At 35.7% G+C, this 27,534-nt stretch overlaps 2 protein-coding genes across 3 annotated transcripts in view; one reads left to right on the top strand and one right to left on the bottom strand.

Moving 5' to 3' along the window:
• LOC145663035 (polycomb protein EED-like) overlaps positions 1-11,050 on the bottom strand; it is a 49,501-nt gene extending 38,451 nt beyond the window's left edge. Inside the window, exon 1 of one of the 2 annotated variants that reach the window (XM_081729174.1) lies at positions 10,895-11,050. In XM_081729174.1, coding sequence (XP_081585300.1) covers positions 10,895-10,993 — 99 coding nt within the window. In that variant the 5' untranslated portion in view covers positions 10,994-11,050. Of the gene's footprint in view, positions 1-10,783; positions 10,850-10,894 lie in introns of those variants that run through there. The other variant, XM_081729175.1, reaches the window with a different exon arrangement.
• A 14-nt stretch (positions 11,051-11,064) lies between these two features.
• The window catches only part of LOC145663034 (uncharacterized), a 39,146-nt gene continuing 22,676 nt past the window's right edge, over positions 11,065-27,534 (top strand). The window contains exons 1-5 of the mRNA XM_081729173.1: positions 11,065-11,223; positions 17,961-18,053; positions 22,535-22,687; positions 23,539-23,725; positions 25,567-26,044. Coding sequence (XP_081585299.1) covers positions 11,186-11,223; positions 17,961-18,053; positions 22,535-22,687; positions 23,539-23,725; positions 25,567-26,044 — 949 coding nt within the window. The 5' untranslated portion in view covers positions 11,065-11,185. The remainder of the gene's footprint in view (positions 11,224-17,960; positions 18,054-22,534; positions 22,688-23,538; positions 23,726-25,566; positions 26,045-27,534) is intronic.

Below are 27,534 nucleotides of genomic sequence, written 5' to 3'. Positions count from 1 at the left end.
ACTAGGACAGACGAATTTGTGAACTTGTCGTATATTGACACAAAGAGACGTGTATGACTACATTATTTGGAGGTTTTGTAGTTAAGAAGGTTACGGAACACACCATTCGATTTAGAGACCAAAAAGACGGGGAACCCATTATGACATATATTTATGATAAGCTAGATCTCATGCTTAGTTTCGATAAAGTGATGTCTATACAGCAACAAATTAATTCCCTAGTCGAATGATTATTGCCTCAGTACTTTAAACTAATATGTAATAAATTGTTTACGACGGTTGATGCGTTGTGTGAATTCTTATTACAAGAACAGTCAACGGAATTAATTGTGAATTATAAGACGCTTGTTAAAGCTAAGTCTAAAGAACAAATCTTGCAGTATAGCACACAGGATTTATCGCAAAGATAGCTGATGTTTCGTTGCGCGATAATTCTCATGTTTCATTTCCTCTCGAAGAACAACAGCAGAGAAAAGGAAAGCTTGCAGTTTTAGAACATCATAATATCTTATCCGCTTGGAAAGAATGCGGTAATCAACAGTCTGTAGATTCCATCCCACTTCATCAACAGAAATATAGGGGAAGTGCGCACAGTACCGGACACCTAAGTTTTTTTCGAATTCACGAGATAAGTAAGAGGTACACCATGAAAGTAATGCAACCATATTAAAGTTGGACATGTATTATATAAGCTGACGTAAAAGAAACTACAACAATGGAGAGCATATATTTTTAAAATGAAAATGAAAATCAGGTTCAAATTCACACATATACAAAAATGTTACCCAGTACCGGACACAACATAAAATACATTGTTTCCTTTTATATGCAATGCATAGAATGATATATAGAACGTAAATAACGTCTGAAGGCACTTCTATAAATATTTAAGTTAATAAAACACATCTCGTTGCAGAAACAATAATAATACAAGCAAAGAAATATCAAGCCAATATCCCAGTACTGAACAAGGAGTGTGAAAATGTGAATTAGTCCTATCTCACCTGAACATAAACAAGCACTAAACAAATTTGCACCGATCACATAAATAATAGTCAAGATTCTCTTGATTTGTGCATGCAACATGAGCCCATTTGTGACACAAAATACACTGCACTCTCTCTTCGTCCACTGTTTCAGAACAAATGATGCATTCAGTGATGATGGCTTTTAATCCACTTCTGCACTTATCTGTGCCACCGGTGTCAAAACTCAGTTTTTTTTCTTATTGACTTCTTACTTTTCTTCACATCTGTCTGTTCGCTTTCATTAGCAACCTTTTCGTTATCTTCGTCTACTTGAAACTGCATGCTCTTCACTTTCGTTTGCTTCCTGTTACGTTTTTTCTTCTAATGTTTTCCTGTATGGCGCAGATGTTAGAATTTGGCTGGTTTCACTTCTGTTTCTTCTCATTGGTAACCTGCTGTTTGTTTCGCTTGTGGCTAAGTAGATCTCTTGAGCTACTGTCTGAAATTGTCTTGAAGTTGACGGCATACTAGGATCGAATGAAGACCTTTCTTGAGCTGAGCGAGAAATCGTGCTAACATAACTGTGTTTCACACCCTGTGAAGTGAAAAACTTCTTTTTTTAATTGGCAGCAATTGGTTGTCCAAGTCCTTTAGATGATTAACAAGCTGCGTCTCCATATCTTCTGAAAATGTTGTATCAAAACGGCCCATTTGAGGAGTCATTTCTATTGTTTCCAGTTTTGAAGTCTTTCACTCTATCTTCTAAAGTGCTCTTAGATACCAGAAAGTTACGTGCTGCTACCCGCAGACTCATTTGCCCTTCCATGACTGCTTGCGTTGAATTCCTCATATCCTCTTCCACCCATTTCCCCCTTTCTTGCTTGCCATCTTGCCTGGAAAAAACAACAACGAGAAACGCTACTATTATATAATTTCCGTAACAATGACATTGTGTCCTTGTCCGATACTGGGAACATACATGCTGTCCGGTACTGGGAAATTAACATGTTAACATATAATGTTGGATCACGTAGTAATACGTTTCGTAATTCAATATTTATTAGCATTCTTGGGTACATCACACAATAAGAGAAGTCATATATGAAATGAAATGCTCACGTGCTTACCCGTACAGTCGACACAGTAGACAAAACTTAACATACAGCTCCAACGTACACAGCAATTTAGCTACAAACGCCAATATCTTTCTCCACACTGGCCTGATACATGTCACAACTTGCTCACCTACACCTTGAAGTTACACAAAGGTGATGATAACCAATACACGTCTGTCATCTATCGGATACGGACTCTACAACTACTGTCCGGTACTGGGTAACGTCCGGTACTGTGCGCACTTCCCCTAACTCTTTTTCTTCCTTTTGTTCTTCTGAATGTAAGAGTGACATGAATAATAATATGCACAACAGAATGCACAATACAAAGACAAAAAACATAATTTTATATTAAGTTCCACACAATATATATATATATATATATATATATATATATATATATATATATATATATATATATATATATATACTCTAAACTTAATCCAGCTCACATAAAATGAACTGAAATGACGGATCTGCTATCTTGACTAAGGACGTTTGGCTTTTCTTCACCACTATTTTGGTATGAAAGGACTAAAAATATCAGTTGAGTACGAGTAGTGCAAATCAAAGGCGTACAAATGCATAAAGAAATCGATTGTACAGTTGATAATAATCTAGATTAACTTTAAGTCTAAAAGAAATCGATGAAATATAAATGTCACTGTTAATACTAAACAACAGTAGCGGTTCGTGGTCTGTAGAAGTACCGGTTGCAATGTTTCAATATCAAAGGTATGTAGTTACGCGCAAGTGTTCCCCTCCCCCCAGCATTCTTGAGTCTTATCCAAAAAATATTCAGGAAATATGAAGAGGAAAGTCCTTATAAGCTCCATTTGTATATTTATTGATTAAAGTGTATTCTCTAATATTGATTTAATATATAAGTTATTTCCTTTTTTTCAAACAATTACTATCAATGTACGTTTATACACTATTTATATACAAAAACTTCTACGTTCATGTTATTGAACAAGAGATAAATCGAATATATACCATGTGCTGTAAGCCATGAATAATATCGTTAACCCAAAAAGAAGAAAAAAAAGCAAAAAAAAAAAAAAAAAAATGCACATACACCCTCCATTCCAAAAGAAACCGAACTTTTGAAAACAAATAGTGCCACTAGTGCCATCTGTTGTAATATTTTACCGGTAGATGGCGTAGTCCCTCATTGACATCTGGTATAAATGTCATGACATTTGGATGCACGGCAACAAAGTTATTGCGTTTCAACTGTCAGTGCGTTGTGCACATCGGTCGGAAAATGAGTTTCAAACAAAGAGCTGCAATTGAGTTTTGGTTAAACTGGGTAAAACTTTTAGTGAAACGCACCAAATGCTACAAAATGCATATGGTGATGAGTGTCTATCCCGTACGCAAGTTTACGAGTGATTCAGGCGATTCAAATCGGGTAGAGAGACGCTGGATGATGACGAAAGATCAGGCCGTCCCAGAACCGGATTATCGGAAGAAAACATCGAAAAAGTGCGTGAATTCATCAAACATAACAAAAAATCGTCGGTGAAAGTTATTGAAATGGAATTAGGCATTCCTCAAACAACCGCATACCGCATTTTGACCGAAGTTTTGGGCCTTAAGAAGGTTAATTCGCGGTTTGTACCACACAAACTCACCGAAGACCAAAAAGTTGATCGAATTGCGCATTGCAAAGACATCGTTAAAAGTGCTCGGCAGGATCGAAACTTCTTGAAATCGATTGTAACTGGTGACGAGACGTGGTGTTTTGAATATGAGCCCGAAACAAAGCGGCAAAGTGCTGAATGGAGAGCGCCGGATGAAGGAACACCCAAAAAAAGTCGCTTGGTGAAGTCAAAAGTTAAGGTGATGCGGATTTGTTTTTACGATTCAAAAGGAATTATCCACAAAGAATTTGTTCAGCCCGGCCAGACAGTCACTGGAGAGTTTTACTTGGGCGTCATGAAGCGTTTGCTGGCAAGAATTCGTCGTATTCGGCCCGAATATCGCGAAATCGGCAGTTGGACTCTTTTGGACGATAATGCACCATCACATCGTTCGCGACTTGTAACTGAATTTTTGGTCAAAAATCACATTATTCGGTTGCATCATTCGCCCTATTCACCAGATCTCGCTCCGTGCGATTTCTATCTGTTCCCGAAACTGCATTTGACGATGAAAGGAAAGTGACACGCATCGATTGATGCCATTGAGAAGGCGACGACCGCCGTCCTAAAGATCATTCCAATAAAGGACATGGAGAAGTCGTTTGACAACTTGTTGGAGCGTGCAAATATGTGTATCGATGCAGAAGGGGAATACATTGATTAATAAAAATGATTTGTTCCAAAATGTACATTGCTTTTTTGATTTTTTAAAACGTTCGGTTTCTTTTGGAATGGAGGGTGTATTCATGCACACAGTTAAACAAAATTATTTAATTAAGTAAACTATGCATTATTTTAGAATGGAAGGTCTTTCTTCGTTCTTTTCGAGCTACAAATTCTTCTATGACTTCATTGAAATCTGAAATGCTGCTTGCCAAGTTTTTCTGAATAGAAAGCATCGCTACTGCAAGTATTTTCCGCTTTATTTTCTTTAAGGTACAGAAACACCTCTCTCCTCCGACAATATGCATTTTGTTAACATTTCTTTGTATGAATATAAGGGACAAAGAGTTCATTTTCAGTAGCTACGTATTTTTGTCTGCTGTTCTATTATAAAGAAGCATGAAATATAAGATTTTTTTCCTTCGAAAATGAAAATAATAATAATAATAATAATAATAATAATAATAGTTTAACATTCCAGCAATTTAGGCTAAAGAAGACAGATGAGTATTGAAAATGAATAATTTGAGATTAATTTTTTATGCTTTCCGCCGGAAATCGAACACGGGATCATGTGCACGAGCGACACACAGATAGGAATTAGACCAGTGGTAAGACATTCTCTTCTTCGAGTCTCGATCGCCCCCTCCCCCCCATCCCAAGAATAAATAAAATCCATCCCAAGAATTTTTACCTTTGTATTATAAATGTAAAATAAAATCTATTGACTTCGAACGACTGCCCTCCCCCAAATATTCAGCTTGGATCGGCCCCTGCTACCACCAGACGCGTATTTACTCTTTGCTTGTTTCTGTTTGGTGACGTAACTTCTTTCTTCCAAGCGTCCATATCTCACTCAACCTATCAATTGAGTCAAGCGCTGCCAAACGGAGGAATTCGTAACTACTACAGAAGCTGACTACATACCAGTTGCAACGAAATAGCAACTGCAAACGCGTAATACGGGAGGATAGCAGAGATGCAAGAATAAATCCACTTCCTCATGTTAAGAGATAGGAGCTCGCTGCCATATGCTCAATGTTACTGCTTCCACTGCTCAATGTGGCAACGCTTGCTGGCAGTGGATTTGTATATCACTCTCTTTCCTTCAGTTTTTTTTTTAAAGATGCACTACTTTAATACTTAAAAATATCTTTAGTATTAAAGAAATATCCGGTTGCACAACCATGCAACATATAGTACCAGCCGCCATTGCTAAACAAGTTGAAAATAGTTCGAAAATGTACCGGTAAATATCGGTGCCCATTTGCCAATACCGATACTCCCAAAAGTGGCCGATATCACCGATACATCCCCACGAAATATCATGAAGCACAGCACTTAATCGCTGTATTAGAAGACCAATTCCCAAATAAATAGGAAATACCAGATTTCAGAACTTCCTAGCAGCAATACATTAAAGGATAAAACAATAGCTACTGTAAGACGATGGGAGCGGTGACGTAGTAAGGAACTGCCTATACTTTGAGGGTTAATTTTGCATGATGCCTATGCACCCGCCCACTGCAACGGATTTAAGCCCCAGCCGTGGTTCGGAGTACATAATACGTCGTCCTTTATAACCTCGATATTGCAGGACCCAAGATTTGTAAGAATTATAACAATGCAGTGAAAACGTGTATCTTATTGTGTTCAAAAATTAGTGTTGTTTCAAGACAAATTTCTGACGGGGGTGTCAAACCCTTTCGGAGATTTCCTGCACAGCAGAGCAAATTCTTTGGCGAATAATGCCCCAACTGCATTCTCCCACATTTTGAACTTTTACTGCGAACAAAATTTTCTGAAAGAAAGACTGGATATATATGTTCAAAACAACTCTTCACTATTCGCACTTTACGCAATGATAAAACTTAATTATACGTAGAACAAGTCTGCCCAAGAGAGTTTTGGGGCTTTTGGTCGTGCCCATGAGATTTCTTTTGCAGGAAGTATAATTTTTCAATGAAAATGGCACAATCAAACTTATTATGAGTCCTTTAAGAACGCTAACTGTAATAAACTTAAATAACATGAATATCAATTTAAAATAATTAATTACCTCATTAAAGAACGCATTTTCCTTTGGAACGACGGTTGTTCAACGGTACAGCGCTCACCTCTGCTGTGTGAAGTCCCCGGTTCGATTCTATTTCGCGCCAACTGGACCTCGTAATGAACAAACACCATATAGGCCTACATTGGTTTTCCCATCTCCTTACACTTTCTTCATTCCATCATTACATTCATTGTCATAATTTTAACTTCCCTTAGCGTCGGTGGATAATCGTGGAATGTTAAACTAACAAATGATTCTCTTTAGATCGAAAGGACAAAATTATGGCGGGAGGCGTAAGCGGACATAGACTGATTCTGTTTTAAAAGGACGCTATCAACTGAAGTAGCCTGCTATATATTTCTTGGAGGAGAAAGAAGAATAAACTTGACAGGATTGCACTAAAACATTTAGGGGAGATGGTGTTGGGTAGATCATAAATATTTTTATATGTAAATGTATTGTAACAGGTAATAATAAAGTTGTAAACTACTGCGTATGAATTCTTTTGCTTGTTTCTCTCTTCATCAAAAATAAAGTCAAGGATCGTTTTCTCTCTTTATCTGAAAGCACTTAAGCTTATTATCGGACTGTTTTCCGCAAACACTGGCTTTGCCTGGGAGAATCGTCTGCTTGAAGACCTCAAGTGAAAGAAGCAGCTCTCTATATCAAGTTAAATCATGTGAGCAAGATCGGAAATATATTCCCACTTCCGTTGGAAGGCTTATTTCTTTAATGCGTGAATATACAGTTAATATACTGTCCCTCCAAAGATACCCACAACTTTGCATGCAAACATTTTTGACCAGAGTGTTGCATGTGTATATCTATTGATAGTGATGGGTAGTGATTATTGCACTTAATCCATATATAGACAGCATAGGTTGGTATCACATTCAATAAAAGTTATGATAAGTTAAACGTGGGAATTGCGCGAAAAAAAGCCTACTTTCATATGTCTATCATCAGGGCCGGCCTTAAGCCAATTGCTCTCAATCGGGCCCCACGCTAGTGCCGTCTACTCTACTCTTCTTACACACATTCCTGGGCGTAAAAATATCGTTTTCTTTGAGTTTGTGTAAAAATGTATATCATTATTCTGGGTGCACATCCTCTTTTATTTTGAACACCCAACTAAGTAAATTTTCCCCACTAAGATTATGCCATGTGATACTACAGTGAATGCCGAGATGGTATCAAATAAATCCCTCTCAGTGCGACTTCCTTGCATATCCTTTCTCTTATTATAGCCATATTAAAAATGCTAAATCAGAGGACAAACTTTGCTCTCTCCTGCGAAAAATCCCGTGGATGTATTTTCTTTAAAATCAAGTCAGGAAAACTGAATATATTCTAGTGCGTACTGAATAAATGGCTGCTTATGTTGGTTTGTCTCCTAACTCGAATAATCCAATGGAAAATATGTCACCCATCTTCCATCAGTTCCTTAAGGTTTGTGATCATCTCATCACCATTTCATTTTGTTTGTAGTTGAGATCGATTTCAAGCTGATTATACCTTCCATAAGTAGCTACCTAAGATGTTCTCACTAGCGTATATTAGGTTTTCCTGACTTGAATTCTTTTCAAAAAGATACAGTTGTCAAGAAATCTTTGAACCAATGAGTTCATATCGATGTGGCTTTCATTATGTTTTATGGAAACATAGACTTCGCCATTGTATTTCTCGTAAAATTCTAGGGCAATTTGATATATTACGTGACCCCCTTCCTATTTAAAAAAAAAGTCGAGCGAGACAAAAGATGGTCAACTTCAAGATGATGGTCATGATAAGCATACCCTCAAATAAATGTCTACTTTCTCCCGGTGTCAGTTAATGTGTTTGTTTTTCATCCCTTTACACGTTTTACAAATAAAATGCAATTTTCAAACTTGAAACACATTGTTATGATTTATTCTGATCAATCAGGTTTCTGACCACTGCGGCCGTCTTTATGGACGGAAGCAATTTAAACTTTGCTTACGTTCGTTCCTTGATATTCCACACTTTTCCGCCAAGTTTGGTCAAGAAACTAGATTTCGACATTGATGGGTTCACTTGTAAGAGAAGAAAACTATGAAATACTGTTACAGAAACTTCTTGAAAAATTACGAGGTGCAAGAGTGAAACATGTAGTTTAAAATTCATCACTGCCTACATTTGCGTTTGGGTTATTTCTCTCAAAAAACCAGCAGCTATCAGTAATGAACGGGTTGAGTGTTTTCACCAAAACATTTTGCAGATGGAAAAACGTTATAAAGGGAAATAGGTGTAACCATTAGACCAGCAGGGAGAGCGCAATATATATATATATATATTGGTTCTACAAACCTTGATGCAAGTTAGTTGTAAACCTGGGGCCCCGCACCACCTAAGGCCGTCCCTGTCTATTATACATTTTAAAAAGCCATCAATATTATATTCTAATGCAGCTTAAGAAGCTATCTAAGCGTACGGAAACAGACGTATATACCGCAAATTGTTACCAAAACATAAGGGGGAAAAATCTGTGAAATATTTTTAAAAAGTTCCGACATAACTACAAAAATAATAAACCAACCAATCAGATGCAACTGAAAAAATACGCTTTCTTTTTTTAAAGAAGATCAAACAAGGAGCGTACTCTCAATAATAAACTGGGCCACTGGAACGTAAAGTACTGTCACACTAGTTTACAAGCAGACCTGTATGTATGTTACAATTTTTTTCAAAAAGGCCGGCACTTCTGCAGCCTCGTTTGCAGAATGTAGATAAATAGTCTCTCCTTGCGAGGTCATAGAAATGCAACCGAAGAAAATATTGAACTGACAGTTGGTACATAATCATCCAAGACCTGAAACAGAACTTTTCCACTAAATTTCATTAGTTTTATAGATAGTCCAGATGGGACACTTGGTCCTTGATATGGAATAACTCATATTATAAATTTCTCGTCTTTACAGTCAAATCGAGTAACTTAGTTGGGGTTAAGTGCTGCATCGCCGGATCAATTTTAGGAAATTTACCGGGTCAATTGGAGAATTTATGAAGTTTGTGAGCAAGAATGAGTGAAAGTCAGATAAAGAGCATAGTAAAAGTTAAGAAAGTGGTTGAATTTGTTGGTAGTTTTTGATGTAAGCGGTTCGCGGAGAGGTACACTTGTTTTACTATATGGATTCATAGATTGTAAAATGTACAGAAAAAATTTGGCAAGTATTTAATTTGCCCATTCCATGTCGAGAACAGAACTCAACCAACCCCTGCGGGGCTTCTAACCCGTTCCTACTACTACTACTAATACTACTCCTATTCCTACCCCTACTACTACTTATACTATGAATCCGTATAGTAATACTGCACGCCTAATGTAATGTAATCTAACGTAACTTAATGTAATCCAACCAAATATAACCAAATGCAGTACGTTTTCGTACTTTATTTCGATTTTCAAATTGGTCCGGCGATACAGCACTAATGCCCTTAGCTGTATCAAACGGTAAGCTTTCGATGTTATAAGCTCCTTTAATTTCATTAATTTTGAAAACTTAAAACGGTTTCAGTTATGTCTGTTACTTTTCCCAGTAGAGAAATCGGGTTAATTTTACAATGCCCGCTCCAGCTGCTATACTCACTCAAAAATGAGAAATTACACTCTATTAACTTTATGAAAATGGATCAAAACTTCCCTAACCTTAAGGTAACCCGTTCCTACCCTACTTTACTCCACTATTCCCTTTTAAAGCGACCTTACTTATAGATGCGCAGCTAGAACGCGTATTGTATAGTTTACCCGAGAAATCTTCGTCTGCACATCTCTCTTTTGTTTTCCTTTCATTTTACTTGTTCGCTGCGCTTTTTATAATTACAGTAGCAATTTCACCGTATTTATATTCTCAATGCTAGTTAGATATTCTCATACAAATTAGGAACGTGAGAAGCATTCCGCACACAGATTTGGCAACTGAGAAAAGTACAGAGGTCCGTGAAAGTTTTAAATCTATACATAACATGTTGTATTACACAAAACATTTTGTTTTCTTAATTCAATAGCATACAAATACCCGTAGGTACCGTACCCTTACTGTTTTGTTACTATTATCAAACCTCCCAACGTTCTACGTTGAAAATGATATATTTAGCGTATGTAACATGAATAGAATTTAAAAATTGTTTTCACTTTCTAGGCAGGTGTCTTTTTAAAGTGAAGGAACTATTTTGCATACACTAACATTGTACGCTAGTCCGCCGATTTTGAAAATACTGAGAAAATGTAGAACAAAATCCACAGTATGTTTTACATACTGTTTCTGGAAACAAAAGTAAGAGAATACAAGCTCATAGACTATAATTCTACTATACCCAACCGATGTTCCCTTCAAGCATGAAGGATTTGAACCACGCCGAAACCATGACATGAAAGAAGTGATGTTATAATGAAAAAAAGGGATATTTCGAATAAAAACAACATACCGCATCATCAGGTGAATCTTCTGCATTTGCTGATGCTTCCGAATTTACTTGCGAGGATTTTAATCCTCGTGATTTCATCCAAGATGCACCGGGTGACATCGTAAATGTACAGGCATATATACATTGAATAACAAAACAAAACGAATTCAGCGCTACCTGCTAAGAGCGCTTCCGAAATGTAGAGAACAAAAGACACACGAGGAACGCGGGTGCAAAATGTGTGGAAAGAGCATGGTCAATGGCTCATGTTTGTGTTCTTGTTTTTACATAGAATCAAATTAATCAAGAAGAATGGAAATGGAAAAGAAAGTTGTGCCATGGTTTTCCATGTAAGTCTTTTAAGAGTAGAATAAATTATAATCGTCAACGCTATTTTAGTACGATTTCTTTAATGCCATCTGTGTAAGAGCTTGTTGTGACATGTCCAATGCCGGCACATCTTATTGTGAAAATATAACTTTCCTGTTAACAGCCAGAAGTAAACCTGACGAAAATTCTTTCACTAATTTTCTGTTTATAGTCTTCTAAATGATTTGCGCTGGGTGACATGAAAATATCTCACGTTGCATATATATGTATAACATACAAGGGGGCCACCAGAAGTAATTGTTAAAAAATTTCATGGAGCTGGGGTCGTAGATGGGAATACCCCTACTGGAAGCACACTATTATTGTTGGTCCTGTAACAGGGTATCTACTGATACTGAAAATACCGGAAATACTTGAATTATACTGGAATTTAATTTTGATACAGGAAATATACTGGAATTTTGATCCACATGCTGGAAAAATCATGAAGCTGCTAATTTGTCAACAATACTTCTTTTTAAAATTGTTTTAATAGTCTTAGATACAATTTTGTATTCATTGAGATTCTAAATTTGGATTGGGTATAGCCCGCTCCCCCCAGTGATTTTTAACGAATCATAATGATTCTAACGATTCATACTAGTTCATAATGAATCGGAACCGCATGTTATAAAGATTTAAGATGCAAATTCTGTGGTAAGGAAGTTTTAGTATAAATAGTAGTAGTAGTAGTAGTAGCGGTAGTAGTAGTAATAGTAGTAGTGGTAGTTAGTAGCAATAGTAGTAGTAGTAGGAACGGGTTAGAAGCCCCGCAGGGGTTGGTTGGGTTCTGTTCTCAATATAAGTAGTAGTAGTGACTCTTCCAGTTCCGGTGACAAAGAACTGGGGGGAGCGGGCTATACACAAGCCCTAAATTTTTCCAAAGGAAGAGTTATATTAATTTTGGGAGTATGTTTAGTACAAGGGGTCCAGAAGCACTTAAAAAACACAAAATTTACAGGAGAGATAAGTGATACAAGTACTTAGACGTAACATAACGTAACCAAATCTAACCTAACCTAACATAAGCTAACGTAAGCTAACCCGAACTAACCTAAACTAACGTAATCATTTTTTGGAAAATTATGCGGGACTTCTACACCAATATAACATAAACTAAACTAACCTAACGTAACCTAAACTAGCCTAACCTAACTTAAACTAACCAACTCTACCCTAAACTAACCGAATGTGAACAGAAATCACCAAAAAAGTAACATTTTTAGAGAAAAGAGCTGGACTCCTTAGAAATACGCGAAATTCTATCATTTTTTTTTGGAAAATTATGTTGGACTTCTATACTAATATAATCTAACATGAACTAACCTAATATGAACACAAACTACCGAAATTGTAACATTTTTAGAAAAAAAAAATAGCTGGACCCCTTCTCCTAAACATTGTCCATAAAAACTCCCAAGAATTCAAAAAAACGTGCATATTTACAATAAACTATGAAACTATAAAAATTGAAATAATTTACTCTGTATTTTGTACTTGAAATTTATCCGTAAGACAATTTGTACCCTTAATTTCTTTGCCAGTGCCGAAATAATTGCGTTCAGGTTGATAATATGCTGTAAGCTGATGTGGCGTGGAAAGTGCGTGCCATCCTATTACTTCGTATCGCATTGAATGCAATTATTTCTTCAGAAAATTCACTCTCGCGACTTTAGAAAAAAATTCTTAGGCCCGTATTCCGTTAATCCCCGCCAGCTTTTTAACCTTTAAGCACTACCGGTATGCATATTTTTTTGTCACATTACTACTACGCGGAGTCTGTCAGACTCCGAACAATATTTTGCGGAAAAACTACCGACAGGTTGTTAATTTTCGCATATACACTCAGTATAACCAAGAAGGTAGAGGAAACGACAATTTGGACAGGCGGTAGAACAGGAAGTTATGGCGAACGCGGAGTCTGACAGACTCCGCCTAGTACTTAAGGATTAACATCTTCACTTATTACATAGATTTGGCGCGGCGGGTCTCTTTCTTAAAATAGGAGTTGCATTCTTAGGCGCAGTTCCAGTTTAGTAACGGAATGCATCCGTAAGGAGCAGGCACGTCAGCATCGGAGGGTATGCGCATAAACTACGATATTGTCAACCAACTTGTGCAAGGTGAACACGAAAAGCTATAATGATTTCTAACCGAATCGAGACAGAAGCGCAGGAAAAAGGACACCAGGTTGGTGCATTCGATGCGTGTCAGGGACGAAGGGGATGCGCATAATCGAAGATAGTGGAAAAAACACACATCAAAAGAATGCACTTGTAAAAGTTTGAGTACTTTTCATCACGGTGTATTGATTTAAATCACTTGACTTTTTAAATAAAAATCGTTGATTTAATTCAAATTCCGAAATAAATTAATTTAAAGTGAAAATAAGTAAAATCCAGCCACTGTTGTGTTATTTCAATTATGGAAGATAATCATAATACAATAAGATGCAAATGTATGTACAGCACAGTATAAAAACGAGTGTTTCATGCAGAGGATGATTAGAGAAAATCCCGTTTTGAACGGGTAACGGAGGAATTCTGCTTTCTTATCTTCGTAACATAAGGTTTTTAAATCGTTAACTATTCCAACGAGAAAATCGCCATGGACATTTAAGACGAAAATTCTTTTGTGTGCGCGTCTGTTTGTTTGTTCCCAGATAATAGGGGCGTATTTATAAAGGGGTCCGATTCCCTCTCCGAAACTTGAATCTTTTTTTTAGATTTTATAACTTTAGGCAAAATTTGCGTATTTTATATGTATTTCGTGCCGCAAGCCAGGTTTTCCTTTTTTTTTTTTTTTTTTTTTTTTAAAGGTATACCCCTGCCAAATATGAGTAACTTTTGTGAAAAAAAAATATCATGTTGATAAGCGTCGACGTACTTTTTCCTTAGTGCTTGAGAAACATTGTTTGGGATTAGAGATGCAAAATAGCCGGCTTTTTTTATTTTTTTTCAAATAAAAAGCCGGCTTTTTAGGTAAAAACGAAAATTTTGCCTTTTTTCATTTTCATGATTTTTCTATCTAAATAGCTTTCTTATCGTATACTCTATAGTTAAACAAGATTTCATCACCTAAATGCCATATTTCCCTCTAGAATTCACCATCATGATGGATGGAGCACATGTTTTATGAATTAAACATTAAGTACGTAGTATTTGAGAGCAATTTTAGAGGCTATATAACTTTATTTTAACTTCTGACTTATCGACATTTTTTTCTTTTTTAGATCATTTCATTTTTAGTTATTCGTGTTTCATTTCTTAGAGCTTAGTACTATAGTTTCTAGCACATAGTTAAACTTATGTTTTTCAATATATCCGTCAGAGCATACTTCCACATTTCTGTTATACTGTAGCTGTGTAATGATGTAGCAATAATCTTCCGTATGCAACCTTGAATACCATTTCAGTATGGATTTAGAAAAGTGTTTTGGGAGGGGTTTTCTTTCTTTCTTTCTTTTTTTTATGCCTGATTTTCATTTGAGGGAACCTTAAAGTTTATGAGTAAAGACATAACTAAAATTTCGTTTGTTTTAGAAATTCCGTAATTTCAGAAAACAGGCTTCAGTCCGAAAGACACCCCCACCCTAACCCCTTTCGCAAATCCGTCATTGCTGGTAATTAGTAATAACAACAGTTTAAAACATAAGAAATGAAATCAGCCAGGAATCACAGCACACACTTTATCTACATTCACAGATGGAATTAAGAACTTTTGTCGGAGTGGTCGAATGCGGGACTGAATCCCGAATTTCCCAATAAAAGCGGAAAAGCTAACCACTCACACGTGTTTGTTGTACTTGACTTAAATGTATTTCGTAGTTTTTCTTTTTTTTTTTTTAACAAAAAAAGGAAAGTTCCGTAATGACATGTTGAATTTTGTTAAAAATTCAGAAACCATCAGGACTGGGTAAACCGTGTGATGGTGGTTATATATTAAAGGACCTTGGAAACCAAACGCTCAGATGAACAGTATTATGCTTATGATCCATGAACAGAAAATTCAGTACCTTCCAGACTCTAAACAAGCTTAAGGAACAGTCAGTGCATTACAGAATTTGGGACTTTACCGATTTTGCAGGTCCGAAACACCTGATAGGTAATAACAGATTATTACGTATGTAATGAATGAATAGAATATACATTTTCAACATTTCTGTTCCATTTCAAAGAAGTTTCTGTAGGGGTAGCAAAGACGGAAGCAAGAGGTGTATTAACAAATTAGGTGATTTTTGAGCGTTCCATACAAAGATTAAATTTTTTCAGTCTTTTAAAGTAATACGTTGACTTGTAATAAAACAATGATTATTTTTCATTGTTACTCTAGTACGAATGTTTATGAAAGTCTCGGAAGTCAGACATAATAAACGTATAGGCTATGACAGATTGACGAGGGAATGATATTTATTTATTTACATAACAATCACCAGATGCAGCTCAGAGGCTATTTTATACTGGATATCTAACAATATGGCAAGGATTTGGAAATGTGTCGGCCAGGGCCTATTATAGTAGGTACCATCCCGGTATTTGCCTGGTAGGACTGAGAGAACCACTGGAAAACCCAAGGATGTTATAAATAGAGGATCTGCCCATATGTATGGTCATCCTATTAAATCGATGAAGCCAAAAAACAACCGAGCATCGATACGTCTGATGGCCTACTCTCGTTTCCACCATCGCCTGATTGGCTACTTTAGTTTCCGCCATGATTGTTGGCTCAAAACATTGCGATCCTATTGGGCGGAGTGGGCAGAGTAGGAGTGGCGAAACTGTGACGTATGGCTTTAAGATTTTGTTGTAAGAGCAGATTCTCTATTTTATAAGATCCTTGGGAAAACCCGTCAGGATGGTCGGCAGCGGGAATCGAACCCATGACCTCCCGAATGCGAAGCCATCGTTGTACTACTTGAGCCGCTTGATATACGTAATGAACAAAGAGAAGAACATGTTATTTTTGAGAAGGCTACGGCGTCGAAACTTAAATTTGTTTTGTGCGTTTGTTCAGTATATATATATATATATATTATTTTCTTCCCGATGTGTTATTTGTTTGAACTCACACACATAGTACAATAAATTCTGTATGTCATGTAACAGTTTTTCCTTGTTTTTGTATTTTTAATTCACAATAAAAAGTATTGCTTATAATGCATATCAAAGTTAAAACTTAAGTGCAACTTATCATATACATGGATTAATTTTTTGGGATTCATAATAAAAGTGTGTTAAGAATTAAAATTGTTTAAAATATGTTTTTGAAATTCATGTTTATTTTCGAGGTTTTGTATTATTATCTGCATCCACTACTACTTAAATGAGTTTTTGTATTGTAAAGAAGCGAAACAATACCTGCTTTATCAATTTAAAGCAGAATTTGGAAAAAAGCCCAAAATTTCCCAAGCAAAAAAGCGAAGCAGAAAATACCGAGTTCCCCCTACTCAAACAAGACTGTTTTCTTTTCGAACCCTTACATCTGTATTTGGGATTGAAATAAGTTAACGACTGGCAATCAATTCAAAATTCAAGCCCAATACTTTCACTTAAATGGCATAATTAACATTTAATATTAATTCCTAATGTTTTATCTTCAGTTCGTGACTTGTATTACGCGAGAAGAAAGATTTGATTTAAATTTTTAAAAAAATCGATTTAAATAAAATATCAACAAAAATGTTTTTTTTTTTAATCATTATTTTTTCCACCCTGCTTTTCTTGTTTTCACACTAGTAACTCCATATTTATAAAGATATATTATACCTTCCTTACGTTGTTCAGAAACACTCCACCTGATAAGGTCCTCTGTTCGGTTCCCGGTGAGACTTGAAATTTGAACGCATTACGGTTAAGGTTCCATTTTAAATTGTAGATCCACGTTTCATATGGCCTTGATGTTGGAAAGGAGTTTTTCCGATTCTTGAAAATCATATATATATCTGTGCTTCAACAACGAAGTACTGAAAAGCTAAAACTTGCATTATATGGCCCGTATCGTATCCCTTTGTTCCCAAACAATTACTACATGAAAACTTGAAGTTGGAAGTTGAAGGAATATTTTCCTTTTATGGTCTTATACAATCTGTTACATAATTGGTTAAGTACTGAAATCCGTCGAAGTTAGTTTTTTCCTTTTCCTAATCAATAAACAATGAAAGTAATATGTAGGTATACATGTAGAATATTTTTTTCCATTTTGAGTGCACTCCTGAGTACGAACATAATTTGTGTAGATGCGTTTTGTTTATAAATTAAATATTATTATTATTATTTTTTTTTTTTAATCTTTAGTCAGAACTCACTCATAATAAATTAAGGTATCTTTTGCATTAGAATTGAAGGCTATGTTGCTATGAGCATGAACTATATATAAATATAAATACCGGTATTTGATTCCAAGTTGTGTCTCCTACTCATAAGACAAAATAGTTGGTAGAAAGAAGTTTTAATCGATAGTAGACATATGATTATAAATATTTCGTTTCAGACTAATCTTCATTGAGCATTATCAGCTTTCTTCTCTATATTTAAAAGAAAAGTTGAAAAAAAAAAAAATACTTGATTACTAAGCATAAATCCCAGCCACTTGCCAGTGTGCTACGCACTGGGTTGTGTCAGTGGTGGCCTCTGTTATTTCTTAAGTTTACCATCTGCCCATTTTATACGAGTACTTTTGTCAAGCATTAAATCTTTTGTATGTGTTTTCATTGTTTTAGGGAGGAATGGAAACAAGTATATAAGGAGATATATTCAGATGACCCGGAAGAGCAGGCCAAAGGTTACGAAAAATTGTTAGTATGGAAGGCAAGGTAAGTGGAAATGTAGCTTTAAGATTGATAAAGAATGCTGTAGGATGAGTATAAACGTTGTACTATAAATTAAGCAACATTGAACTATTTGTATGTATTTGTAATTGTGATTTAAGCTTTAAAATAAGGTTTCATATAACAGCAGTTAAATTTACAGTTCCCAGTTCCTATTGACAAACAAATATATAGTTACAAGAAAATTAAATGATTTTATTATTTATGTAATATATTATGCCTATAATAGATTTCCATTCACCATGCTTACCTGACATTATGTTGCCGTTCGCCACCGGACACGTATACCACTATGTTAATTCAATCTCTCAGCACCATATCAGTATCTTGTAGGGCCACTTTTTGCCGCAGTGGCGTTCGCTACCCTTCGAGGAAGACTTTCCACCAATTTGCTATATATTTCAAAGGGAATCTTGGCCCATTCATCTTCTAAAATGGCAAATTGCTCAGTAGTATTCTTTGGGCTGGCCAATTAAGTTTTGTAACACTTATGTCTTCAAATCACGTATTTATAATGTCTGCCATATGCTGGATTATTTCGTGCTAAAAGAAGTATGGATCTACAAGCTAAAACAGTCTTAATGTGCAATGGTGAACTCGAAATGGTCGACATATCATGTGTTTCTCTACTGGATTGAAAAAATAACTTTGGTTTATATCGATTTTTTTTTTTTTTAAATGTGAGTTACTTGTACTTGGTTTAAAAAAAATGGAAAATTTAAATATGTTAAAATTAAATCGAAATAAGGAGTTCCCCGATATTTATGTTGTGTTTACTGCAAGGTGTTTCTCTTACGTGACAGTTATTCAGTAGCAGTACATTATTGTTCACCTAAGAGTGGGCGCGGTTACCGTGTTCTTGCGAATTAATTCAAAATGATGTGACCAAAGAAAGACAATGTATGGTAATCTTATTTTTTTTAAGCCTCTTATTAGAGTAAGCCGCGCTAAGAAGAGCTCTGACAACTCTCACGTTCGATCAAGCGTGGTTGCCACATTTATCTTCTGTAACAATATAAATATAACAAGGGGCACATTTTGTGGAAATGAATCATATATGTATTACAACAAAAATATTATTTAACATTATGCCTGACGAAAGTATTAGACAAAATAAACAAACAAATTAGTATTGCGTTAAGATAGTTTACAAAATCGTAAAGAAAACAACCGTTACTTCTAAACACATAGGGCCTTATGCAGAGTCGTTTTGACATATGATTAGCGTCATACTAAATGCCTGACTACTGCATGGAAACATATGTTAGTCGAACTCTTTAGTATGAGATCGGGCTTCTTCGTAGCTAAGCGGTTAGCGTACGCCTTTGGCATGGGAGACCCCGGTTATATTCCCGGCGGGAGCTCATGTGGTTCGGATTCCACGTTAATCAGTAGGTCCACGTCTCATATAGCCTCGCTGTTGAAAGAGACGTTAAACTCAAAATCAGTTCAACTCTTTAGTGTGACATTAAACACGCGTCAGAACGACTCTGCTAAGATCCATAATGTTATATATATATATATATATATATATATATATATATATATATATATATATATATATATATATATATTTAATGAAAACTTTTTTTCCTAGGGTGGATAAAATTTCCGTCGATTCAGCGAGGCCTTTCAGGCACTTCTCTTTTGTGATTCTTTTCACAGTTGTAGGGCTAATGTATAAAGCTGAATCTACTCTTTCAATCACTTTATTCAATGGCAATAAAGGACCGTCGTTACGTTCTTTCTCCAAATATTCCCTAAGATTAAACACAAATTCCCGTTCTCCTGTAGCCTAACCGGCATATCCGTGGGACGTAAAACTCAAACAAATTCCCGTGCCTGACTTGTCAAGGGCACCCCCTTTCCGCACTTCTTACGCACTTCAGGCATTGTGTTCATAAACACAAACACACACACATACACATACTAAATTTATATTTTAGGTCTATGTGAATAATACGAATACAAACTATGTTCCACTGATGAATGAAAATAACAACACAATATTCACATCAATGCACTGAGATGATAGCACAAAAAATCAAAACAACCTGACAACACAAAAACTTTCACAGTAATAAGTAGGTATAAATGCGACAACACTGTTCGGTTACCATGGAAACAACCTAGTGTTTCCAAATGTATTTTTGTGGGTCTAAACCTATCCTCCCCTTCACATATTGGTGAAAAAATGTCTTCTACGAAAAGACGAACATAGCTGGATCACGTTCGTTACTTTCCAACCACTCAATTTCTAAATCAGTCCTTATGAAAAGCTCATTATAACAATCTCTGTAATATATAGAGTATGTAGGTACATTTTTTCCTTATTTCAACAAATTTCCTACAAAGATCATTAGAAATTATACTCATTTCAGCCTGACATTCCAAATAATGGTTCATTGCCCTTGAACTTTAGAAGAGCCGTACAGACTCACTACTCTCTTCGCTTTTAATTCCACGAAAACCTACTCCCTGCGGCGATAGGAAGGTGGACCGGTTGTTGTTCCATGTAACCCCACTTCTAATTTCGTAGCAAATTTGTCAAAAGGACAGAGTTGTGTCAATAAGTGGAAAAAGAAAAGAAGTATTCATTATTGTGGCAATAACTTTAGGCCTAGTGGAACTACGTTGTGCTGGAATGTTGAGGAGTAAAGTGAAGTACTATTATTTTTTTTAAATATCTAGTTTGTAAATATTTCAACTTATAATCTGATTCAATCAGTGATAAAGTAATTCGATTCCTGTATCGTTCTGTCATGTGGTCGCTTTGATTCTTCTTGCTATGACGGTTCGCAACACTGTCGTCAACTTACACGATGCTAGATCTGTCAGAGCTCAGGTTATGATGGCCCTAGTCTAGTAAACAATCAATATAAAATATGCAGTGTAGAATATGTTACATTTTGCAAACTATTAAAAATTTCCATTGCGCAAGTATATAGTATTTTTAGTGTTTTGTTTATAAAGTGAATGCAGTTTTTTATTCTCTTATCACAACTTTATAACGAATATAGATACATTTTCTTTAAAATTGTAAAAGTGTATTTTATATTGCGTATCAGCGTAAATTGTGCATGGGCATAAATATTTGATACGCACTCTGTATTGCAAAGATTACAGCACTGTATGTAAGATATTTTAATAATAATGTTTTTAATCTAGGCTGGCGTACTTTTTAATTTTTTTCTTCCTATTTATTAACAACTATCTGAAATGGCCGTTCTTAACATTGGAAAAACAGGTTTATGGCAAATATTTGAAAGGTTTTTTGAACTCCTTGCCGACCCCCTTCAAATGCATATTTATCTATATATATAAATAAAAATGAAAGTGAGTATGTTTGTAATTTTGAACCAGCCGACCGATCTCGATCAAATTTTCAACATAGATGAGGTTCGGGCCTGCGATGGTTTTTATCATTTCGCTTTGAATATGTAACTTAGGAGAGGGGGAGAGATATATATAAACGATCGAAAATAAACGATATCGAAGAGCGCTTCAGTAATAGTAAAAAGTGACCGACTTACGGAACATATTACTATTTTTTCTTATTGTAACCCAATGAAGCGAGTAATTGACGCTTGTGTTAATTAAAATGAAATAATAAAATTCTAGCTCTACCCATGTGTTAACTTTGTTCAAAAATTAATTTCAAGTAATGCAGTCGCTGTTAGTAGCCAAAAATATACTATACCTTTCTACCCGTAGGAAATTCATTTCAAAGTGTGAGACTAATGATAAATTCGCAGGTCAACCCAAATGCTAGCTATGTATAAAAATTCGTTTTAAACGGTTCAACTTTTTTGGGCGCACCTGACAACTTATTACAATGAGGAGTTTATATACCGAGTTCCATCTCCCTAACATGAGAAGTTCCTGAGACTATCTTTGGAATAAATTTTAAATCCCCCGCCGCCATTGGGATACACGTTTTAATCAAAGTGATAAGATAAAAATCTAGCTTAAGGTGGATTCTATGTTCAAAAATTTATCTCAAATCGCTCAACCCATTAAATATATGTAAAGTTTCGATTTCTGTTAAAATATGTATTACCACAATATGTAAAATTCTGAACTGAAAATTGTGAGTATTGAATTTTAAATAGATTCAAGTTTTCTCTTCAAGTGAAGTACAATGTGAAATGATTAAATTAAGTACATCGTCAAAAATCCAGGGCCAATTAACTTTTTTAATAAATAGACATTTGTTTAAACTTGCATTGTTAAGAACCTGTCGTCACATAGTATGGATTAACATGCTAGTTTTACACTGATATTCAATTAGTGTTCAGGAGTAGTCAGAATACATTGCATGTTTGAATACATTAGAGGCAGCAGAGTGCAATGACTGTATAGAAGAATTGTTATCACCTCTTGACTATATGTGCATCATCAATTATCACCACCAATAACGTCTTCTGTTGTGTTGAAATCATTTTGTATTTATATTTTCATCGTAGGTGTCCGCAACTAAGCTCTGGTGCGGAATGTACGTTACACTTATTCCAAGTCCGTGTTCAAGATCGACGTATGTGGGATCAGATTTCTGCTGGTGAATTGCCTCTATATCGAGAACATGATTTTAGATTGATGTATGCTACTGCAATAACAAGGTAAGAATGTTGAGAAACTAATTAAAATATCTTCTGAATTTCAAATATTCAAAATGAAAACAGAATTCGCATATGACTTGAGTGTTCTATTTTGACATTGAAGCATAGTTAATATTTGAATGATTATGCACTCTATTCAGTGATTATGCTCTGAAACTATGCACTTTTCACCATAGGTCCATATGAACTTTTTCCGTTATTTTGATGTGAGGAATCACCTCTTACAGTTTGTTAGTATAGTTCATTAACACTCTGTATGTATATATATGCCTTCGCTGAAATTCTTATATATATATAAATATTGAAAAGTAGTGAATTGATTGTTTGAGTTTTCAGTTAAAAAGACTGCAATTGGTTTACATTTAATAATTGCTCGAAAATGCGTGTTCGTGGGTTTTCTGGAGGTTCTACATTCTCATTCCATTATTATTGTAGTCATACACTTTCATTAAATATCTCTCGCCATAGTCTACAAGACATAATCGTGGGACGTAAAACTACATATTTAATTTCATTTCGTCTAAAATGCTGCAATTGGGATATTCTTCCTTCAAAATTCAGTTAATAATAAATGCCTACACGTTAATGTGTAATTTGTTGGGAGCATAGATATTTATAGTTTACAGTGAAAGAAGTACAACCTCTTTAATTCAGAATAATATTTGGTCTTAGAGTACAGATTGGTGCAGAAATCATGTTCCAAATATCCCTGTGTTCTTCATTGGTTTTTACCGAAGCGTAAATCTCCTAATTTCGGATCGAATTCTTATTTGCGTAATATTATATAAATTCGTGTCCGAAGATAAGAAGAATTTAATTGACAACTATTTGATAATTTTGTAACATTTCAGGTTCCTTAATCATATAACTACCCTTCAACAGGCGATGCCATTTGCTTCTAGTCTGTATTTCGTGGCGAAGCGTTTAAACATTCCAGAATGGGTTGTCAATTTAAGACATGAAGCGTCACATGGCAAGAGCCTGCCACCACTCGCAGTGCTGAGAGAAGGAGCGGAATTTGCATTGAATTGGCTGCATGTAAGTGTTTTACTACCATGATGAGAAATGAAAACTTTCGTAAATATTTGTCATTAGTTCGTAGTTACATGTTACACCTAAGATCATTGCTAAACAATAATCTTCGTTCATGTTGCAACTCACCTTAAGTCCTCTATGTTCATTATTAATAAAGCTTAATTTTCTGGTATTAAGTATACCCTTTCGGCGGACACGTAGTCTAGTAGCTAGACCGCTTTACTCATGTCTGCATGGTCCCGGGTCCGATTCCCGGCCGGTGCTTTCCAGCGTCGAGAGGCAAACTGGGGAGTCACGGAATAACTAAGTCTAGAAAGATCCCAATACGCCGGTTAGTGACAGGACCTCACAGCGCACTGACCACGTGCTTCTCGCTGGGCTGATGACAGCGTTCGAGCGGCTCAGGCCGTCAAATGGGCTGTTACGGCAAGTGATTTTTAAGTGTACCTTTTAAGGTGTCTTGTTTCTGGAATAAAAGGTACGAGCCACCATACTAAACTTTCTCGTTTGCATTTCTTAAAATAAACCATTCCATCTGCAGATGTTATTGAAATTGTCAATTGATTAATATGAACAAAATTGTAGTAGGCATTTCCAGGAAACTTAATTCGAGTGCATCCCAGCCCCAAGAGTGTGCTGCCCTTTCTTAATTCTGTATAAGAAACAATTTATACCATATTGTGCGGTTTCTTAATGAAAAATTTAATCATGAAATGTAAATAAATTGCCTAATTTCTTAAGAATATCATCTGGAAAGGATTTCCCCCAACAGTAAACTGTCCCTTCTAGATTATTCGCACAAAAATGACATAGTTTTGTTAATGAATATAAACAAAAACATAAAGGCGTTTCCGAGAAATTCTCATTTTTTTTTTTTAAATTTTTACCCTAGAAAGGTAGAAAGATTTTTAAAAAGTCCTACAAAAATCTTAAGTTTAAAATTTGGTCCAGATACGGTAAACGATGGCCTGTAGATGAGTGTACATTAGGTGGATCGTACTCGTAATAAGCTAACGTAGTGCCATATATATATATATATATATATATATATATATATATATACAGCTATATGTTGAGGTGGCAACACACTATTCTGATGGCATTACAGAGTATATCATATAACGTTCTCCTGACATTTACCTTGTACAAGGTTTCACTGTTTTTTGTCCATTAGCTTAAAAGTTATAAAGGCATTTCAAGATAAATTATCCTGTACATGGTTCTGTACATACAGGCCACACACTGTATATTTATCTTGTTATATAGATTGACTCCGATGATGAGATGCTTTTGGCGTAGGAGACCCAGGTTCGATTCACGACGGGAGCTTATGTGGTTCGGATTCCACGTCAAGCTGTAGATCCACGTCTCGTATAGCTTGGGTGCTGAAAGGGAAGCTAAACTAAAAATCAAATCAAATCAAATCCGATGATGAAATATAAACAGTTTTGAAAGTTTGTTGAAAAAAAAAAAAGGAGAGGAAACGTAGGTAATGTCTCGTGATATTCTCCTTGTCAGTAATTTCCAACCATATTGCTTGTGAGGTTACAATTGGCGTCTCCCACTCTTCATAAATGGCAAGATTACCCAAAAAACAATATACGGAGAAGACAGAGAAATCGAACTGCGATGGCTAAGTGAACGGTTTTCGGGTACACTACTCATGAATTCCTGACTACTTGATCCCGAATTAGTTCTTGATACTTAAAACCAACCGTCCCGCCTTGACTTGTTGGTTCTTCAGGTATCTGCTTGGAGTGCTGACGTCAGAGATCGCCTAGTTAGAAATATCTATTCAACAAGTTGCTTTATATTATTCTTTCTAGATGATTTTTATTTTTCAGGACAATTACTGGCAGGTTGAGGCTGAATTGTCTACAGATTGGGTTGTTACAGAAAAGGACATCCCTCAAAATATCCTTAGATCAAAACTAGAAGAATTAATCGAGAAATGGCAAGCCCTTAGGTTGTATAGCTTGGCAGGCATTAAAAGAGTTAAACGAATACCAAATCCTGAGCTTGTGTCGTATTTCATGCAACTAAGAACGACCAAAGCAGAGCGTAAAAAAAGAACTAAAAAAATTGGAAAATATAATCAGGATAAAGAAGGTTCTTCCAGTGAATTGGAAATGGCTTACGAACTTCTCGAGTCATCTTTTACTACCAAAGAGGCGGAATTAAGGATGTTGCAGGAGTTAAGAACGTGTATTAATCGAAAGAAAGTTAAGAGAATTGGTTTGGACATATTAATAGAAGTATTAGTAACTGGCAAGTATGGTATTATTCCTTCAACACACATGATGAATGCTATAGGAATGAACGGTAAGTATTGTTTGTGCTGAAGTTATATTAGGTATTGTGCTCAAAATTCGTATTAACTAATTCTTATTATTTATTTTTTATCTTGCACTATTTCTTTTAAAATTAGATTGATAAACTTCACATTTTTCTAAACTGAACTTAATAGTTTTACCGAAAATCACACATATTTTCTCTCATTAAGTTTTAACTTATTCAATTACAGATACCTGCGAGGAGGTGTCCAAAAGTCTTAATTATCACTATGCAAGAAAAAAACATCTAATACTCTCTGTAATTGGTTAGAGTTAGTTCTTTTCTACGTAGTCTCCCTGCAGAGTCAACTTTTTTCCCAGCGTTTCTTAATATTTTTCAAGTCCTCTTTGTAGAAGTCCTCCGATTTGCTCGAAAACGACTATCCCACTTCGAAAATGACATGCTCTCTGTCTTCAAATCGCCGACCACGAAGGGGTTTCATCATCTCGGGAAAGAAGAAGAAAAAGTCACTTGGTGCAAGATCAGGCGAATAAGGTGGATGCGGCAGATCATATCCTAACCGGTGGTTCGTGGCAAAGTCATGGTGAGTTTGCTTCTGAAGAGGTGTCAACAGGCGAGGAACCCATCGTGCAGACACCTTATTCATGTGCAGTTCCTCATGAATAATCCTCCACACACTTCCGTAACCTAGTAGTCTCCGCCATCACTATTTCCATGGTCGATCTTCTGTCTTCGAGGATAACGGCCTCCACTTTCTTCACCAGCGCAAGATCGTCCTTGATTGAGGGTCTCCCCGCTCATGGCTTCGCTGCGAGGAACGTGTAACCACTTTAAAACTTCCGTTTCCTCCTCACAACCGTGTCATATGGTGGGCTTTCATCCTGATAAACAGCTTGCATTTCGTCGTGGATTTGGCGTGCTTCGTTGCCCTTCAAATGGAGGTAATTTATGACACTTCGGGCTTCAATTTTATTCATCATGCAGGTTGATGTCTTCTACAGTTTGTGGAAAGAAAAATACTTTTTAGACATATAATTGATATTTGCATAAGTATGCATAGAAATGACACTAATTATGCACAAAGAGTTTCATGTAAATATCTGTATAACTTCGTTAATTAAATGTCGATAATTAAAACTTTTGGATACCCCCTCGTAATACTCAATACTGTTTTTCAAAATATTACATTTTGAAATGTAATTATAAGATGTAATTGTGATTTGAATTATAAGATTACAAAAGAGTCATATTTTAAAAAATAATTCCTCACTTATTTTTAGCAATGGAAATTATTTCATGCTTCGTGTTGTATGAGTATTCTGCCCAAAGGAAGCTTCTTGCATTTTATTAACATTGGAATAAAAGAATACTGAAGCAGACACGGAAAACGAAATATTTACTACCTATCTATGTGTGTGAACTGAGCAACTACGTATTGAACACCAGCATCACCTCTAAACTTTCTAAACTGCCATCTCTAGGCTTATTGGTTTTCGAACTTACTGTCCCCACGCTTT

Source organism: Thermobia domestica, chromosome 10 (assembly GCF_964235325.1).
Source record: "Thermobia domestica chromosome 10, izTheDome1.hap1.1, whole genome shotgun sequence".
Lineage (NCBI taxonomy): Eukaryota > Metazoa > Arthropoda > Insecta > Zygentoma > Lepismatidae > Thermobia > Thermobia domestica.
The sequence above is the reverse complement of the archived record's forward strand: the minus strand, read 5'-3'. Positions and strand labels throughout refer to the sequence as shown.